Genomic DNA, 19,127 nt, shown 5'->3' on the forward strand with positions numbered 1-19,127 from the left:
TATGGAGGAGGATTGAGTAGTTTGGAGGAGGAAGGAATTGTGTGAAGGGGGATGGATCAAACCGAGAAAAAAATCATGTACGTGTACATCGTATGTACTGAAATTTATCATATCCCAAAAGATGCATTTTCTTACCAATTAAAACAAATAATTTTACTTGAGAGGCTGAATATCATGATTTTTGTTTCGATTGGCTATTTCAACGGGAATTTTATTATCTACAAAATACATTTTAGTGTGACATTTCTCCATATTTTTTTTTAGCATCTGACGTATTGTCAGCCCATTCCTCTTTATTCCCTGAACAAGATATTCGACGGGCCGGAGACATGGCAGCCAACAAATGTTGGCTTGTTAGTGACTGGTATACCTCTGCGGAAATTGAAGACCTGAATGACAAAGTGTACCTTGGTGATATTCTGGAGTTCCGCCGCCGCAGCTGGGTTGGCAGGCATCCACGTTGGGGTATATACGTTGGTAGATACCAAGATATGAAACACGTTGTCATCTATTTCAGTATTTTGGAAGGAGAAGCGCGATTAATGTCATCCTTTGCCAGTCAAAAGCCCGAGATAGGAGCTGACACAATTGGAAACGTTCTCGGCGGTTATGGCAAGGTGAGGATTAACAACTCCAGAGACAAGTACCAAAATCCTAGCGATCCCCTCTCCATCGTGGAAACAGCCAAGAAAATGCACCAAGACAAAACGCAGGATGAATACAAACTTTTCGGGAACAACTACGAGCACTTCGTGAATAATTGTCGATACAGAGATTCCCCCATCAAGCAGGTTCCTTCAACGCCGGGTACCGGGTCATTTCTGGATTACGCTGAGCCAGTAACAGGTAAGCTAGACTTGAAGACAAGTCACTAGACAGTTGTGTTTTGTTTTTTGGCAAACATACATCTACTAGGACGCCTATTATTGTGTTTATCATCACGTGCCGGATTTCTTTATGTATATAGCGACATGACTCAACATCGTTTCCATGGTGTCGAGCAGTATTCGCTCCCACCCCACCTGCTCTCTGTCCTGGATCACTATTGGATCACTTACATGTTCAAAGATCTTGCGTATCTATGGCTAGAGCCTGTTATGGCTATGTTTTAAATCGGTGTTTCGTTTTTTATGCGGTGTTTTGTGTAGAAACGAAATTAATCGCGGTGCAGGATAAGAAAACACTATGTACGTTACAATTTTATCAATTCCGTCACACAATCACCCAACTCAGTGGTCGGGCACAACCCGACCACTGTCTGGCATTGTTGTCATACATTTCCGTACGGCACGTTTCCGCGGGTTTTCTCCTAAACGGTTTTTGATAGGAGCTTGTAACTTTTAATATATATCGACCCTCATCTTAAGGGGTGCATATTACTCTGACGTCATGATGACGTCATAAGGTGTCAAATTACAAGCAATTTTAGCTGAAAAGGGGTCCAAATCACTTTCACACATAAATATTGAACAACATAACCAGTAATGCTATATTTTTGTAATCAGACCATGAATTGATAAACATTTCTTTTCGGGTACGTGAACTCACTTGACCCTTTCTTCCGGGTCAACCGGAAGGTTAAGTTAGGTGAATTCAAAATGAAGACTTTAGCCTGAAATCAAAACAAAATAAACTTGCTTCCATACGGTATACGGTAACGATAACGATAATATTTTAAATTTAATTGTGTCATTTGATACGTCGTATATCTTCGTAGCCCAAAAAACGATACCATTACAATGTTCAAAATTTATGTCCAAGTACTGTGACGTCATCAAACCAGAAGTTAGGTGTTATAGATACACACAGTTATTTTTACATATTTTCTCACGTTATTTAACTTCACAACGAACATTTCTCCACTCTGAATTAAATCAATATTCACTTCCCGTTCTTGAATAATGACGTCATCGAGCCAGAATTAATTTGTTTGTGTGCATAAAATGTTTTCTAAAATTTATCACACCGTTAAAGATGCATTTTTTTTAACAAAATAGTTGATTGCACTGGAAAAGATTTAATTTTGTGATTCTTTGTTCTTACATAAAAATATTCAAAACTCAACTCGGCAGTGTTTAATGAACAAATTGTCTGCCCGACCACTCTGTGTTTGTAAAAACAAACGCGAACCTCTAGTTGGATCTTTCTTTCTTTCTTTCTTTTCCGGACAATACTTCGCCGCGGGTTTTCTCCTAGACGGTATATGGTATGAACTTATAACTTTCAATAAAAATCGACCCTCATCCGAAGTGGTGCATGTTACTCTGACGTCATGATTACGTCATCAGGTGTCAAATTACAAGTGATTTTAGGTGGAAAAGTGACCAATTACTTTTACCAATAACTCTAGAACTAAACATTCAATGATGTTTGTTTTCTGTATTTAGATAAACCATTAATTGCGAACTCGCTTAACCCTTACTTCCGGGTCTACCGGAAGGTCAAAGTTAGGTGAATTCAAAATGAAGACGTTAGCCTGACATCGAAACAAAGCAACATTTCTTCCGAACGGTTCACGGTATGATCACAAAACCTTGCGTGAACTTGTACCATGTAACGAAGATGTTATAAATTTTGTTACGTCATCATGACGTCATCAGGATCAAACTACAAGCGATTTAAGGGCAAATTTTGACAAAATAGTTTGCGTTATATCTTTTAAACAAAAAAGAGTATCACAAAACACAAAACCGCTTGACCTTTACTTAAGTACAATAAGAACTGAATATAACCCAAAAGCGGAAGCATTTTACCACAGACACATATATTATGAGAGTGTTTATTGAGGAATGCCAGACACAAAAACAGTGTGATGACGTCATCATCCGAAAGGGCGCCCCCCCCCCCCCCACGGCACATAAAATATTGTTTCTTTTCTTTACTTTTAAAATCATACGTTCAAATTTAACCAAATCGACCCTTGATATTCTTTGATGAACCACAGATAACTTGGCAAGGTTTTAATTCATGACATCATCAGACCGGAAGTTACTTTTTATTAGAATTTGCCAACTATCATTTTTTTAAATGTAATTCTATCATTTGATCCATGTCGTATAGCTCCTATCTTAGCCGAAATAACGATACCATTACAATGTTCACATTTTGCTTCCAAATACTGTGATGTCATTAAACCGGAAGTTCTGTGTTATGAATACATACACTTATATTTTCAAAACTTTCATACGTTATTAACTTCACAAAGCTAAATCAGTAATCGCATCCCGTTTTGACAAGCCAGAAGTAACAAATGTGCACATGGAATGTTTACTGAAATTTAATTGATTGATCTGGAAAGGATTTAATTTCCTGATACTTTGTTCTTACATAAAAATATTAATAATTTAACCGGACAGTGTTTCATAAAATAATTGTTCACCCGACCATATTGCGTGTTTAACAACAAACGCGAATCTCTAGTCTAGTTACTTAAGTTATAATTATAATCGGGCGATCGGGCAGAATTGTTTGTCTTCCAAGCACTCACCACACACGAAGATGCTGCCCAATGAACAGATGCATGTCCAGCTAGCCTTGGCTCCTCCCGCTTTTAACACGTGTTTTCTCTCTCTCTCTTTTTACTTTACAGCTTTGTTTAAAGGCCTCACACTACCGTCTGCTCGTGGATTAACAAGTCAGTGACCTCTTAACATTATCAGGCATTAAAAATAACTGTTGCTTTGTGCTATATTATTCCCTCAGAGTTATAATTTTTTGGGACCACCACTGCTAGACATGAAACAAGTTGCGTCAGACTAATGCATGGGGTGTACAGGTACATACGCCAAAAGGGTCAGTGCTTTGCCAGACCTTCGTTTAAAGTGAGCAAGCACGACCAGCAGGCCACCCTCATTGGCCTCACCAATCGAAATGGTCGCTACTGGGGCTTTTATATCTTTTATATATTTAGTCTCTTATACGTCATTTTTGAGTTTGATTACGTTAAGTTCACATCATAGCCAAAAACAATTTCCTACTTTTTTTTTTTATTATTCTTCAAAACTACAGAAAACCATAAACACAAAGCTGAAGCAGGAGACACATCTATGGTTACTGGAAGCTTTTTATCAGTTATTAAGACGTCATCACACATCACACTAGAGGTATTTTAGTTGAGTCTTTATGATCAGTAAAATGGTTTGATTAAGTTAATGCATGTTTTAAATGTTGATGCGAGAACCCTTTTCAACACACTTGCATTAATGTTTAGACAAAAGTCTCGTTTATAATTGGAATGTACAGGTCCTGAAAAACAAACAAACACTAATGATGTTTATGTCTGGGTAGAAGGTTGATTACAATGAACAATGACGCGGGCCTCTCAATCGGTGTCTTTTAATGTCCATATGAAAGTCGTGCTATTTGACTAATTGGACTAATTGTGTCTTAATTAATAATCTGTGGAACTAAATGAAATACTTTTTTTTCTTTTTAGGTAACACCAGAAGAGGAAATGTTGAGCGGGAAAGGTAATAAATGATAGTTTGCACCCAGACTTATCGTGTAGTGACACATGCAGACGTAGCACGGCCTAACTTGCTTATCATTGACTATAGCTGTACGTGTTTGAACTTTCGATGACGAAATTGTTCTTAACTCTGTAACAATGAACGCACAAAGGATAGTTTTTGAAGCCTCATTTAACAATCCCCAAACCCCTCACTGCTACCGCTGATAAACAACCATTTGTTTTGAATAAGCTACGTTTAAATGTCACCGTTGAATATTTTCCAGCTTCCGTACATTTGTGTTAGATAACGTTCAAAGCCATATAGGTTTCTTGTATAATTTTAAACTGTTTTTAAATTTTAACTTGTTTATTTGTATTTCTGTGAAGCGCTGTGAGCGTCAATTGTTGACAGATTATTGCGCTGTACAAGAATTAGTTATTGTTATGATTTACTTTGACACAATTTCTTTTTTTCCCACACCTTTTAGAAAGCTAAGAAGACACACGTCCAGCTTACCTTGCTTCCTTTCATTTTTTGACGTGTTTTCCTTTCTCTTTTGTTACTTTACTGATTGGCTTAGCCTCGCACGACTGTCATCCGTGAATTCGCAAGTCTGTACCCTCTCAAAGATATCAAATTAATCATAATGCCTTCGTTTTCTGACTCCTTAGGGACTGAGCCATAACATAAGCACGCGGAGGGGAGGGGGCATTGTGTGAACCCCTTCCCCACAGATGGGCCATTTTTAAAAGTGTGTGCATGTGTGTGTGTGGGGGGGGGGGTGCGTACACAATCTAGCCGTAATAGATAATCTCAGTGCGGCTTGTTGCATTGAAAATAATGAGAACGTGAGCAGGTAGAACCTTGCATTTGAAATGAAAACGTATTCTTCCCCTTTCCTGTTTCAAATGTTGTACCTAAAAGGGGGCACAGCTGACATGTAAACAAAGACGAAGAATCTAACAAAAATCTTGATTTTGAACACATGACGTTAACGAACATGGTCAGCTCGTTAATGTTGCTAAGAAGTGCTCGATATGAAAAAAAAGAATGGTCATTGCAGTTCTGTTTAATAATTTTAGTGAAAAGGACTAATTGTATGCGCTTCTTATCAACCATTTTTGTTACAAAACAATAGCCGTGCGTCCTCTCGCATAGAAGCGAAGTATATTTTGGAATTTTCCTTTTTAATTTAACGCTTGGAGTGCTAAAGCTTTAGAAAGAAACTGGCAAGAGTTTGGATTGATGGCGTGGTGTTAGTAAATTATGTTTGAGTTTCTGCTGATTAAATAAAATACTATAGCAGAAAACTGAGGTTTGTTTCAGATCCAACTGGAATGATTTATGTGCACAATATAGAAATGGTGTCCCACATATGGGGGGGGGGAGGCAAGGGGGCACTTGCTCCTCCCCCCCCCCCTCAGATTTTGCCAGGCCAACAATAGTGCCCCTCCCGCGGTTATGAATTTATCGCCTCGAGATGACAAAATTGTCCCTCATACGCACATGTATGAAAGCACATGATCGCGCTACAATTAAAATTATCTCCTCTTTAGTTATGTCAAACTGCCCTCAAAAACTAAAAACAATCCTAAAAGTACCCCTATCTCAATAACAAGACTATGCACCCTCTCGAAATGGAAAACTACCCCTCAAAAGCACAAACACCTCTTTCACAATAATACAATTCGTCACCGACACCACGAAGTAACACCCATCTACATACCAGTAAAAACTAACAATCGGAGAAAACGGCATCTAAAGTTGGACGCCTTCTAAAACAACACTTTGCGTCAAAACGACGGAGTATTTTCAGTTGGGTTTCTCGTTGTGGACACTTGATGAATTGAATTTATTAAATCTGCTGTTTTTCACCCATTTGTGTATTAAATAAACAAGAAATAAGAGAAAAAAGATGAGTGTTAGTTCGTGAAACCGAAAAGGCTGCGAAACTGTACATTTTCGTTTTCACGAACTAACACTCTTCAATGTATTCAACACGAGGAAAATGCAACTTCAGGTCAGCGCGCGCGCGCTCATATAACTTGTTACAAGAAGAGTGTTACTTCGTGAAAACGTTTTTGCTCACTTATGAGCAGAGTGTGCGCCATGCATTGCAATGGTAAATGGAACTTGAGTGTTACTTCGTGAAAACGAAAATTGTCACTTTTGCGCAAAAGTTGCCATGGATACTCAGCGTAATTATTAAAGTAAAGCTCTTGAAGCTTTGAAACTTCGTGCAATGGTAGGCCTTGATGAATAATGTTTAAAAATCCAAAAAACTGAAAATCGAAAAAAATATGGTTTAACACGGTAGAGTGTTACTTCGTGGTGTCGGTGACGAATTGTATGCCAAAAAACACCACAAACGATGAAATAGCAGTAGCGAACGTTAGAAGTGACGTCATATGCGAACGGTCTACCACAATATTCGCTATAGCTGGCAAGGCTATTAGTTCATTTAGTGTGCATGATTGTAGGATTTGATCAGGGAGCACGCCCATTGAAAATATGGTACGAGCCCACCCCACCCTTCCACCTCACCACCAGCTTTTTTATTTTCGGAGACTAAGTGTCAGGAGAAAAAAACCGGTCTTTATTTGAGCACGCGTCCTTGCAAACATTTCTGGCTCTAGAACCGAGCCTGCTCGCAACAACTTCTCGAGATGATAAACTGCCCGTCGAAAGCACAATTAGTGCCCCGCTCACAACATTATTCTGCCCCCTCTCAGGGCAACATGGAAAACTGTCCCCCAAAAATAACAATGCTCTTCGCAAATAAAATGGTCACTGAACTGGCCATCACTGTCTCCATAAAAAAGGTCTCTGTACATAACTAGGTAAAAGAAACACAAATAGCAAAATGGACAACGTATTTATAATTTGTTCCTCGTCAAATATGTTTAAAGCAACATGAACGGGACCATATTTGTTTCTTGAGTTCCACACATGTGGAAGGTGCCCCTTTTTGGTGTTGCCTCCCACCCCAGTTTGAAAAAGTGTTCCGCAGCTCTTGGCGTCCCCCTATTGTATGATTGCCATTTCCAGTGTTTTTAAAAACAAATTCAATAGAAAGTCAAACCTGCAAGTAAATGTTACCATTGAAGAAAACATTTTATATTAGAACATTAAAAGTTAAAGTATATCTGTCCGGCTTAAACAGTCGTGTTAAACAGCATGTGTCAAAATGAACTATGTTTAATAATCAAAGAATGGGGAAGTAAGTAACATCTGTGTACAATTCCACGTGAATTATAACGGTAAACTGCGTCCTTATCGTGGTTTTGGCCATAGTAGGCCCAACAAACCTAATCTGAGATCGCAAAACACAGACATATACATTTGGGAAAGCATTTCCGAAATAAAAATGTGTCAACAAAATTACTGTCAACCTGACAGTATGTGAGCACGGGGACTGAGGGGGAAATTGCCGCCTGTTTTGAGAGTATTGCACGAAATGGCTTGGAACACAATAAACAATATTTTTACGAAAAGCTTGAAAGGGAAAAATGACAATTTTGACAGGAAAGAAGTAGATATAAGCATCTGTTTACGCGACCACTCATTGTAGAAATGGTTGTAGATGCAAGAACGATAGAAAGTTACGGTGTCAACTTGTTTTTCCCAACCAATCTTAATTTATTCCATAAAGGAAACGACAATTTTGTATTTAAAATATGCCTAATTTAGATATACTTAATTATTGTTGGCATTTTTTTCAGTAAAAAGAAAGTACGTCTATGTTTCTAAGGCCAAAAAAAAGTAAAAGAGAAACGCTAAAGAGAACATATTTTTGATGCACGTACCAGCGACAACTTCCAAATAAAGAAACCCGCTCGGTCAAGTTATAATAAGTTTGGAATACTTTAGATGCTTTAAAAAGTTTGTTTTAAATTGTTCGTAACTTCTTTATCAGTAATACTGTTTTTCTGTTCGTTATTTATGTTTTATTTTGTTATTTACAGTTTTCTTTGCGTGTGTCGAATATCAAACGTTATTTACATAACATACTATTTTGAAGCTTACAAAGAATGAATTAAACATTTTTTTAAAGAAAGGGTCTAGGAGTTCCCTATAGCCCGTGCATGCACGACCCCTCAGGTTAAAACCCGTTCTGTAGACCTTTGCGTCCCCGAATGGGCAAAATAAGTACCACATTAAAAACGCGACTAACTGTGTGCCAGACTGCTGCTATACGTGCTCAATTTAATTACAATGTACTGGATTGGTCAGGAAAGATCAGGGCGTAAATATGTACGTACTTAAATCAAATATATTGCTAATAACTTATTCTTCCCTTTCCCATTTCATATCTTATTACGCAAAACGCAGGAACAAAATATGAGAATGCATTTCTGAATAAAAATTGCCAACAGAATTACTGTTAACCTGAAAGTATGTGACCAAATGGACCGAAGAGGAAAATTGCAGCCTTTTTGCGAGTTTTACACGAAATGGTTTGAACCACAATAAACATTTTGTTTTACGAAAAAATCCTGACAGGAAAAAATGAACATTTAGACACGTAAGAAGTACAAATGAGGCACAGTATACGCGACCACCCATTGTAAAAAAAAGGTTGCTGATGTAAGGAAGATAAAATGTTACAATGTCAGCATGTCTTCCCCACCATTCTTAATGTATTTCAGTAAGAAAACGGCAATTTTGTATTTGAAATATGCCCAATTTAGACACAACACTTCTTTGCGTGTCGGTCGTAAGTTCTTTTTCTTGGTGGGTCGGCTTCGCAATATCGTTGAATCGGTCGGCAAGATTGTTTACGGTAGACGTTTTGGAGTTTACAGCAGATGTATATCGTATATGTTAACAGCTTGTTTGTTGTTTGTTCTGTTTTATTTTGTGAAACAGAAATGGAATATGAATTCACAACGCACGAAGTGGCTCAAAACGGAACATAATGCTCATTTGCTTTGTTACAATTAGAAGCTTAGTAAATACGCAGCAAAAGGACCGTTTTCAAACGTTACATAGAAAGTATATCGAGACCACAATGACGAGTGTTTCTGAATCGCATGTATTTGGTACAGGAATTCACATTCTTTCAATTAGTAACAAACTTATTTTGTTTGTCATTTGACAATAAATTGCCTTTTCCATTTCAAGTCAACACGTTTTCGGTAAAAGTCAAGGAAATTAACTATGGTTTAAATAAAAGCATTTTGACGTAAGTGTGCGACGTTGCAAAATTTTAGTACACGAGAACAAAGGAAGTACCCCACTTCTTTGCCTGTGTAAGCGTGCGAGTGTGTGTGCGAGTTTGTCTTACAGTCACTACGTGGACTTGTGATTAAAAGATGTCCCCATAATGCAGGTTGTGTTGACGTTATGTGGACTAATTAAGCCGTGTCCACTTAACGTTTTGCCCTTTCTGGAAGACAGGTTAAGAGGCATTTTCGGGTTAAGTTTATCCGTGGCAATATAAAGAAAAGCCCTATGGGGAATCACAGAAAAAAATGGGGTTGAAAGAGTTTTCACAATTAAAGTAAATTTACTTTTTGTACCGAGTTTTTTTAACTACACGAAAACAAAGGAATGTCCACATAGCGTATGTAAAACAAACATATACAGGCATTACATTTACTGTGTGGACTTCCAAACAAAAGAGGTCCACATAAACCAGGTAGAGGAGACGTTGTGTGGACTTGGGCAAGTCCACACAGTGTTTCCCCATTTCTAGAAAAACAGGTTTATCTGTGGCAGAATAAAGAGAAACACTAAAGGGAATCAAAATAAAAATTGGGTTAAAAGAGTTTTCACAGATTGAGAAAAATGAGTTTTTGTCACTGGTTTTTCTTAACTACACGAAAGCAATGGAAAGTCCACCATTGGTATGTAACGTAAACCCGTGTGTGGGTGGGTGGGTGTGTGTGTGTGTGTGTGCGCGTGTACAAACACTGCCTTGTAGGGTACCGGAACAATGGGAGGTACCCCACAAGGAATGCCCACTGACTTGCGGGGTACCGTTTTGGTACCCCAAACGTTTTTCACGAAATAGATATATAGATGTTACTCAAAAACTAGGAATTTCCAAGGTGGGTTGATTAGTCGCAATTGGAAGAGTTTTAGAAAAGGGATATTAAGTCCAAATTGCAGCCCAGAAAATTAATTATGGTTAGAATAAGAGCATTTTGAAATAAGTGTGCGATGTTTGAAAATGTTAGTACACGATAACAAAGGAAGTAGCCCACTTCTATGCCTATGTAAGCGTGTGTGTGTGTGTGTGTACAGGCATTACATTCACTGTGTGGACTTCCGAACAAAAGATGTCAACATAAACCAGGTAGAGGAGACACTGTGCGGACTTGGGCAAGTCCACACAGTGTTTCCCCATTTCTGGAAAACAGGTTTAGAGGCATTTTTGGGTTAGGTTTATCCGTAGCAGAATGAAGAGAAACACTTAAGGGAATCATAGAAAAAAAATTGGGTTGAAAGAGTTTTCACAGTTTGAGAAAAATGAGTTTTTTCACTGGTTTTTCTTAACTACACGAAAGCAATGGAAAGTCCACACTTGGTATGTAACGTAAACTTGGGTGTGTGTGTGTGTGTGTGTGCTCTTGTATTGTATTACGCTCGAGGACAGACAACAAAAAGAGCACAAAGGAGCCTTTGACCCTCGGACGACGGTGCCTATTGTTAAAACCGGTCCTCGATCGTACAGTTATGTGCTTAGTCTATGGGAAAGTGTTAAATTAGAGGGACAAAGGAAAACACAGTAGTTGACCTCAGGCGTATAGTAAAAAAAGACAGTGTGTGTGTGTGTGGGTGAGTTTGTCTTACATACGCAGTGTGGACTTCCGAACAAAAGACGTCCACATAATGTAGGTAGCACCGACGTTGTGTGGACTTGCCCCACGTCCACACAGTGTTTCCCCATTTCTGGAAAACAGGTTTAGAGGCATTTTTGGGTTAGGTTTATCTGTAGCAGAATGAAGAGAAACACTAAAGGGAATCATAGAAAACAAATTGGGTTGAAAGAGTTTTCACAGTTTGAGAAAAATGATTTTTTTCACTGGTTTTTCTTAACTACACGAAAGCAATGGAAAGTCCACACTAGTCATGTGAAACAAGTATGGGTGTGAACGTGGGTGCGTTCAACCTGTTAAAAGAACACCATTGAATTGTGTGCGTTGTTTGCATGAACAGTTCTCAAAAACGCTGCAAGCAACCAATACTAGCGGCAAAGCATTTGCCCCTTTCGAACAGTGCCACTGCACTAGTCTTCTTAAATCAGCAACATTAGGGGACCATTAAATCGTCGCTCTGCTCACAAAGTGCACAAAGTGACGAAAACCTCGAAAAACGCTGATTGTTCGATTTTCAGTTTTACTAGCCTTTTTTATTATAGTTGTCTCAAGGAACAATTTGACAAAATTTCAAAGCGAAAAATTGTTTACTTTCTTAATTATTGTAAACAAACATTTGACAAAAGCCTGAAATCTTTGCTTTCCTTTTTACGAAGTGTAAAAAAGTGTAAATTGTTCTCACGCAGTGACAAAATGTCACCTCATGAGCACGGCCGGAGGAATTATACACGCGTTAGGATGGGAGCATCATAGATATAGAACTTTAAAAACTAGATCGGACGCGCGTTCGAACGAGCCATTCACTGTGCACAAAACTTTTGGGTTCTTCATGGACGCGCTGCAAAGTCACGTGAATAGGGCCACGCGCCAGGGGCAGCTGGTGAATGCTGGACGGAAAAATATCGCCAACACCCCCACCTGAATTCAGCTATGCGTTGAAGTTCTTAACAACAGTTTGACATTTTTAACTACGATTTTTGACATTTCACATTCCTTCAAAAAGTTACACATGGGTTTGCATCTGTGTCGTATTTGGGGCCAATTTGGCGACAGTGTTGAAGGTAATTGATTTTCAGCCAAGAATACTAATTTGTACCGAGAAGTAACCACAATGTGTTCTTATATCTTTACAAAGGCAAATGTCAAAGCGTAGTTAAAATGTCAACCTGTTTAATGAGATTTCCCCCTCCTTTTAATTTTACCAACATCAAAATGAAATAACAGAAAATCATTTTGTAAATGAGCAACAATAAAAACACGCACTCGAAATAATACGTTGCTTTAATATTGCTAGCCTCAATAGGAACATTAAATTTGAAATGAATGGATGACTACAAAAACCATCTCTGGTCATCTGTTGTGATTACTGAACACACTGATACTTGAATAACTTTTAGATAATAAACAATTTATATACAATGAAAACTTACTCGCTAGCTAATAAATACACTGATGAAATGGCAGTTCCATATCCATAGCCATTAATCAAGGTGTCAAGAATATCATGGCTCATGAAAAAAATACATTTGGTTGTCACCATCCGCATAATTATGTGAAGGTTTAGCCTATGCAACTACCAGCAGTTGAGTATTGCTTCCCATTATTTATGAACCAGAATAAGTAATTTCAATCCTCATATGCATGAACGCAAACAGTCGGCTATTCAATCTTTCAATTTCTGAGGAGCAACAATAAGAAGATAACGAAATACTGAGCAAAACTTGTTAAATTTTAGCTATGGTCCACGCATGAGGCACAGTTATGCGTGGCCAGCTATATCCTCACTGTACGCACAGTCGGCAGTGCAATCTTCTTTCTGACGAAGATGTACGCTTTCGTCAAGCAGTGCAAACTTCTTCATCTGTTCACTATGATTGTGATTCGTAGAGCAAGGCGCAGTTTTCCTAGCTCCAGAAAAGTGACTTCCAATTGCAGAATAGGAAACTGTGTTTCCATCTGGTCGGCCGTCTTTGGAGTAACAAGTTGCTCCTCTTTCAGGCCTTTTACCACCTCTCTGACGGATAAGATCTTTTTCGACATGATCGTCGATTTTCCTGCCGGAGTTGTCTGTTTTCCTGTTCAAGCTTGGACATATAGCCTTCCTGTCATTTCTGGTGGTAAACTGTATGCATGCTCTATCGCTGATGTTTGATTTGCCGATACAGCCATGCACTGAAGCAATATCTTCGACGGGGGGGGGGGGGGGGGGGGGGGTCGGTTCTTTCCTTGTCGTTGGCAGCTTTTCTCTCTCGTGCTGAAGTCTATACACGAGACTGTAGTCTTTCTACGAAATAAAACAAATAAAGCACATGATAGGCCTTTAAATACATGACAATAATTATTGATAGCTATCCTGGCCCCAAGTCTCATTGTAATACTTACAGGCTTCAAATGAGTCGGGTATAGTCTTCAAAGTTGGACGGTACGGCATCGTCACGCAGACGGGTTTTCCCCCATTCCACCTTGAAGCACTCTGCAGGGAAATGGTCGCTGCAAAGACGATCGTGCTTTGAAGGATTCCATTTGCTGCCATTTGGAATATTTCTCCTAATCCGCTGAAGCCTAACTTTTAATCTCTTTCGATCGCCACGGGGGAACCTGGGAAGTAAAATTAATAAGCCTTGACTGAATTTTTTTGTAGTTTTGGCAAAATGCACACATTTTTGTAGGACTTTATCCTTCAAGATATACAATCCGTGTTCTTTAAAAAAAAAATGAAAAGGAGATGGGAGTTGCCTAGATACACTATACACTACAGATCAAACAGCATCATATCTTTACCGTAAATCAACACTCCTGAAGTCTACCCGAAATTGCAAATGTTGTGGATTTTTTTGATATTTTGTTCGTGTTGTTTAGAACACATAGTTAGTAAACAGATTTGTGGCAAGTCTTTCTTAACAATGGACAAATTAAAAGAAAAATCGACGGATCATCACATAGGCCTACGCCTTGAAATTGTTTCCAGTGCAAACGTCATTGATGTGTTCAAACTAGGAGAATTGTGCATTTTCTTCAATCACCCACATCCTACAACAAAAAGTGACTCCCAATCCTTGTTCCCAGCGGACTATTATTGCAAATCACGAGAGGGGAGGGGTGACGTTAGGCCAGAAATAATTGTTAGTCGATGTTCAGGCAAGGAGTACCATCTTAAATTTTAAAACAATGTACTGTCAAGATTTCAAGTAGGCCCTGCGCGGTTATTACAAAATTCGGAGGATCCTTTGGATCACACATGGGGGATTTTTCTACACACCCACTCTTGTGATTTAAGTCCATTGGCCTTGCGTAACGTAGCCTATAATGAGTCATGTGAGTTACTTTTTATAAAAGCTGTCTTGTTCGAAATACAGTCACAAGAGATAAATTCTGTGTATTAAGTTACTCACACATGATGTTAACTTCTTGAGAGACTGTCCTCTGGGACCCTTTCTCCGTCTTAGTTGCACTTTGCTGCTGCACAGTTTGCTACCATTTCAAGTCATTTCCTCCTAGCCTACCACGGCAAGCATCGGTGGAGAAGTGCAAGTGATCGCCACGCCGAAGAAATGCGCGTTTACATTTTTGACCCTATTCACGTGACCAATGGCAGCGTCCTGTCAAAACACGCGTATTATACGCGCGTCCGATCTAGTTTTTTAAGTTCTATATCTATGGGGAGCATACACGCGCGCGCGAACGATGTTGAAAAAGAACAGATGCGCGCGCACTCAAATATTGTATGACGCGTAAAATAACAAGTTTGTTGCGTCGACAAAAGCACAACATAAGTAAAGCCTCCGCAGTTTCATGTTATCACAAAGTGCAAAAATTGTGTACAAAGTATGCGGGAATATATGGGACCCAAAGTATTGATAATCTCACGAAGTGCAAACAAGTTTTATTAATGAATTACTGTTAAATTAAGAACTATTTTTGACAAACAACTATGAATTACCAAAGAGCAAATCATACGCTGTCGGACAATGCAAACACTTTCGAATTTTGTTACTGCGAAGTATCGAAAATGTCTATTGAAAAAATGAATAATTTCAAATGCAATTATCTCGGGATGAACTTTTGTCAACTTTTGAGGTTTTTGTTACTTCACGAGCAAAGCGACGACATGTTATGCTTGCTTTGTGACTTGATCAAAAAAAATGTCTGTCCCTCGTTACCCACCCGTATTTAAAAAAAAAAACCAAAACAGTTATATCGTTTGCAGTTGAGGATGTTTGTTCGAAGCTTGCAATGTTTACAGCGACAATTTAGAGACCTCGATCCTAGTTTTATTATCAAAACCTCAAAAGATCTTCTCAAATGTCACACATTTTTGCCCATTAGGGTGGAATTGCCCATACATTCAATGTTTTAGATTACGTTCACAATTCTTCATGTTAAGTATTTAAAAGTCTCCCTTTTCCTATTTCTTTTACCTACAGAAGAACATAAAACATCTCGCCATCTCCGAATGGTGTTAAATGAAGTCAACAAGAATCTACCTAAACGCGAGCAGGTGGATAGGAGACTTCAGTTACCCTACATCGCCATGGGTTACTTCAACGAGAGGGGGGGAAGCTTGTCCCTGGATGAGTATGGCGTGCACCTCACCATCCCGCGTGGTGCAATAGCTCCAGGCTCTCCTCAGCAAGTCTACATCTATGTAGACCCTACGGCACCACCGACTGACGCGGTTGAGCCGACAGAGGTCGCGCTTTCACCAAGTGTCAAGTGCGGCCCTGAAGGGTTGACATTTAAAGAGAGCGTAGTGCTGTCGTTCCCTCACCACTCTGTTTTGACAGGTCAAAGATACATCAATCTGGTTGTCAGAATGCATCATGACGACTCGCAAGAGAAGCAATGGGAGGATGACAATCCTGCATTAGTCACAGAGAAAGAGGTGTTTGTCTTGGTCGATCATTTCACAAATTTCACTCTGGTGGTCACACCTATTCCTGGAAGCAGTAAGCGGTTGAAGGTCGGTGCCTTTGGAGGCCTCCTTGACAAACGACGTTGCCAGTATGCTTTTCGGGTCCATGTTTGGAACGACGAAGAAAGCGTTGAACAGGTACGTAATTATTAAAAAAAAATCGAAAACTTTGCGTCCCTGCATATTATGTTTGTGCTTACAATATTACAAGCGTCAAGACTTCCTTTAATTTGATGTTGCGTCACATTTGCTATATCGCAAAACATTTTTCCCCACCAAAAAAATCGGTTACAAAGCTGCTCACCTGTCACAGTGGACATGGTATGCACAATTAACACGAAGTGTAAACTATTGTCGTCAATTTAAAGCAACTTTGAGTTGTGACATTCAACTGCGAACCATTTCTTGCCCAACTATGCTTTCAAACTGCTCAGCGCTCCCTGCAATAAACTGCGCTGCTATCTGTATCTAGTATATGCTATCTGTATGTGCGGCTATCTGTATCTAGCGATAAAACGCCAACCTCGACAAGCCGATTCCTAGACTAGTCCAGCACTCTTCAACTGACGCATAGGAAGGTTCGTCTTACTTGGTTTTAATCAAAGTCTTTTGATCGCCTTTGTAACTCACCATATTTTATTAATTCTTTGCAAAGAGTGTCCTCCGAGAGGAAGAGCGCATGAAGTCAGAGATGTTGGACGTCTTCAGGAAGTTGCAGTTTTTCTGGGATAGTGGGGACTTGGTTGTAAGGGTGACCGATCTTGACAGTGGTTGGGCAATTCGAGAAGCGACTGAACAGGTTTGTCTAATGCTTCGATTTCCGTTTTCCATTAATTGGTGTTGAGCTCATACTTACAAGCTTGATTTTAATTGGTAACTCATATCGAGGTTAAAGTTCCTTTCTATAAAGGTTCAGATTTTTTTTTATAATTGAGCGCGTAACATGACAATTGAATATTATTACTAATAATTTGATATTGTTGAACTTGTCATAATTTTTTCAAGTACATTTATTGAAAAACTGAATTCATTCTATAGTTTTCTAAACAAGGCCACAAATATACGCTTCGCCACTGACGTTCAGCTTTTCTATTTCAAACGTTTTTTTTTTCATTAGACCATTTATAAGGAAAAAATACGAGTCCAAGAAGAGAACTCTGTAACGTTCAACCTGAAACGGAAAATGGGGGATTCGGAAGACGAAGGGTTGTACTGCGCTGTTCGTACTGATCAGCATTCTCCAAATGAGGATTTGAGGAGACAGACTCAAGTTCTTCTTAACTTCTGCCCCGAAAAAGTAAGTCAATGCCTAATTTTAGTATTTTTCCAACACATTTGCAGATAAAAAAAAGACTCGGAAAATTTTATTGTCGACCTTGTTTCCTATTTTAGGTCAATTAATCTAAAGAGGATTTCAATAAATTTTAAACAACTTATATATGGAATACCTTGCAGTGCTCTAAGCACTTTTGCGGACAAGCAAACCAAAAAAATAAAAAAGGGAAAAAAGGGAGGGAAAAGAAAAAGAGGCGCAAAATCATATCGTTGTTAATTTAATTGGTCGGGGGGGGGGGGAGAATATCCCTGCCCACCCTCGAAAAAATGATCAAACGGGAAAATGCTGGAAAATATATGAAGTGGGCAATTATCCTTAACTGGGGAGAAACTATGTAATCCTGTTCAATTTCAGTTTGCCAGTTCTCAGTAAAAGAGTGCAAGGGTCATGGATAATTTTATGTTTTTGCATCCAAATTCTTTGTTCAACTGTTTTAATTGTCGGGACACTAAACAAAATGAAGTGGTCATTCGTCATCCGATTGACTTTTAATTTTTTTAATCTGGTCATCCATCCAATTCATTTGTAATCTCACCAAATATCAGTGCGTTCATTACAGCAATCTAACGTGGGAATTCTTGCTAACCAATATAATTTGTCATTTTGCCACCAATAATCGGTCATTCTAATTCTATGTAACTGGTTGCATATTGGCCATTACACATTTATTTCATGTTACAAATCATTATCCTTTTGATGGCGCGTGTGTACTCCCAAGAGCTGTACAGTATGGAGCTGTTTACCTCCCAGGGAGCTGAGATGGTATTTGGAATGCTTCATTCGTCCAATGTCCAGGGTAATAATTGCGAAGAACTTTGAGACCTTTGGTATAAAAGGGCCACTTTATAAAGATTAAACGTCGCGTTTAATCTAGTTTATGGAACGCGGTCCCGATGTGTTAGCGATCGTCCCTTACACTTAAGTTTACATCACTGTCGCAAAAGTAAACAAATACACAAGACGATCCCTACCTATGCAAGCTGCGCGCGTGCGTTGGAGCACACGCATTGGCTATCGATTTCGCGCCACGCGCGTCAGAGGACATGATTGGTCCATAGTTTATCCATAGCAACGTGGTTTGTTTATATCGGTTGACGCTGTGATTGACAGCACAGTCCGCCATTGCATTCAGCAGCAGCCAGTTCGGGAATATAAAAACCTCCCCTACGACCGCCGGTCCTCGGCATTTTTTGGATTTTTTGTTCTTGGGTTTCAGGATTTTCTTTCAAGTTGGCGTATTGGCCCCACATAAACACTGTTTGTATACTATTGCAATTAAACAGAGTATTATTACATTTAAATCTTATTACATTTAAGTCTGGATATTAATGTTTCTAGTTTACAGTTATGAACATTGTTACAAATTTTAGGAAATTGGCATGCTTATTCAGATTGTAACTCAAATGGTTCCTTTGAATCTCAGAGAAGGGAATCCCGAGCTTGATGGAAACAGCAACACATAATTTTACAAACAACTTGTGACCGATCATAATAAACAGAATTTGAATAGATGACAGTAATAATCCTGAAATATACTCTCTGTAAACAATGTTGGAAGAATACATTATGTGATTGCTATGTAAATGAATCACACATTATGATGT

The 19,127-nt window shown here is 38.9% G+C and overlaps 1 protein-coding gene across 1 annotated transcript in view; it reads left to right on the forward strand.

Annotated features, from left to right (window-relative positions):
* Positions 1 to 329: 329 nt before the first annotated feature.
* Positions 330 to 19,127, forward strand: part of LOC119732990 — a 56,811-nt gene continuing 38,013 nt past the window's right edge. Inside the window, exons 1-4 of the mRNA XM_038206571.1 lie at positions 330 to 846; positions 15,700 to 16,325; positions 16,843 to 16,986; positions 17,305 to 17,484. Coding sequence (XP_038062499.1) covers positions 330 to 846; positions 15,700 to 16,325; positions 16,843 to 16,986; positions 17,305 to 17,484 — 1,467 coding nt within the window. The remainder of the gene's footprint in view (positions 847 to 15,699; positions 16,326 to 16,842; positions 16,987 to 17,304; positions 17,485 to 19,127) is intronic.

Source organism: Patiria miniata, unplaced genomic scaffold (genome assembly GCF_015706575.1).
Source record: "Patiria miniata isolate m_02_andy unplaced genomic scaffold, ASM1570657v1 HiC_scaffold_25, whole genome shotgun sequence".
NCBI classification, from domain to species: domain Eukaryota; kingdom Metazoa; phylum Echinodermata; class Asteroidea; order Valvatida; family Asterinidae; genus Patiria; species Patiria miniata.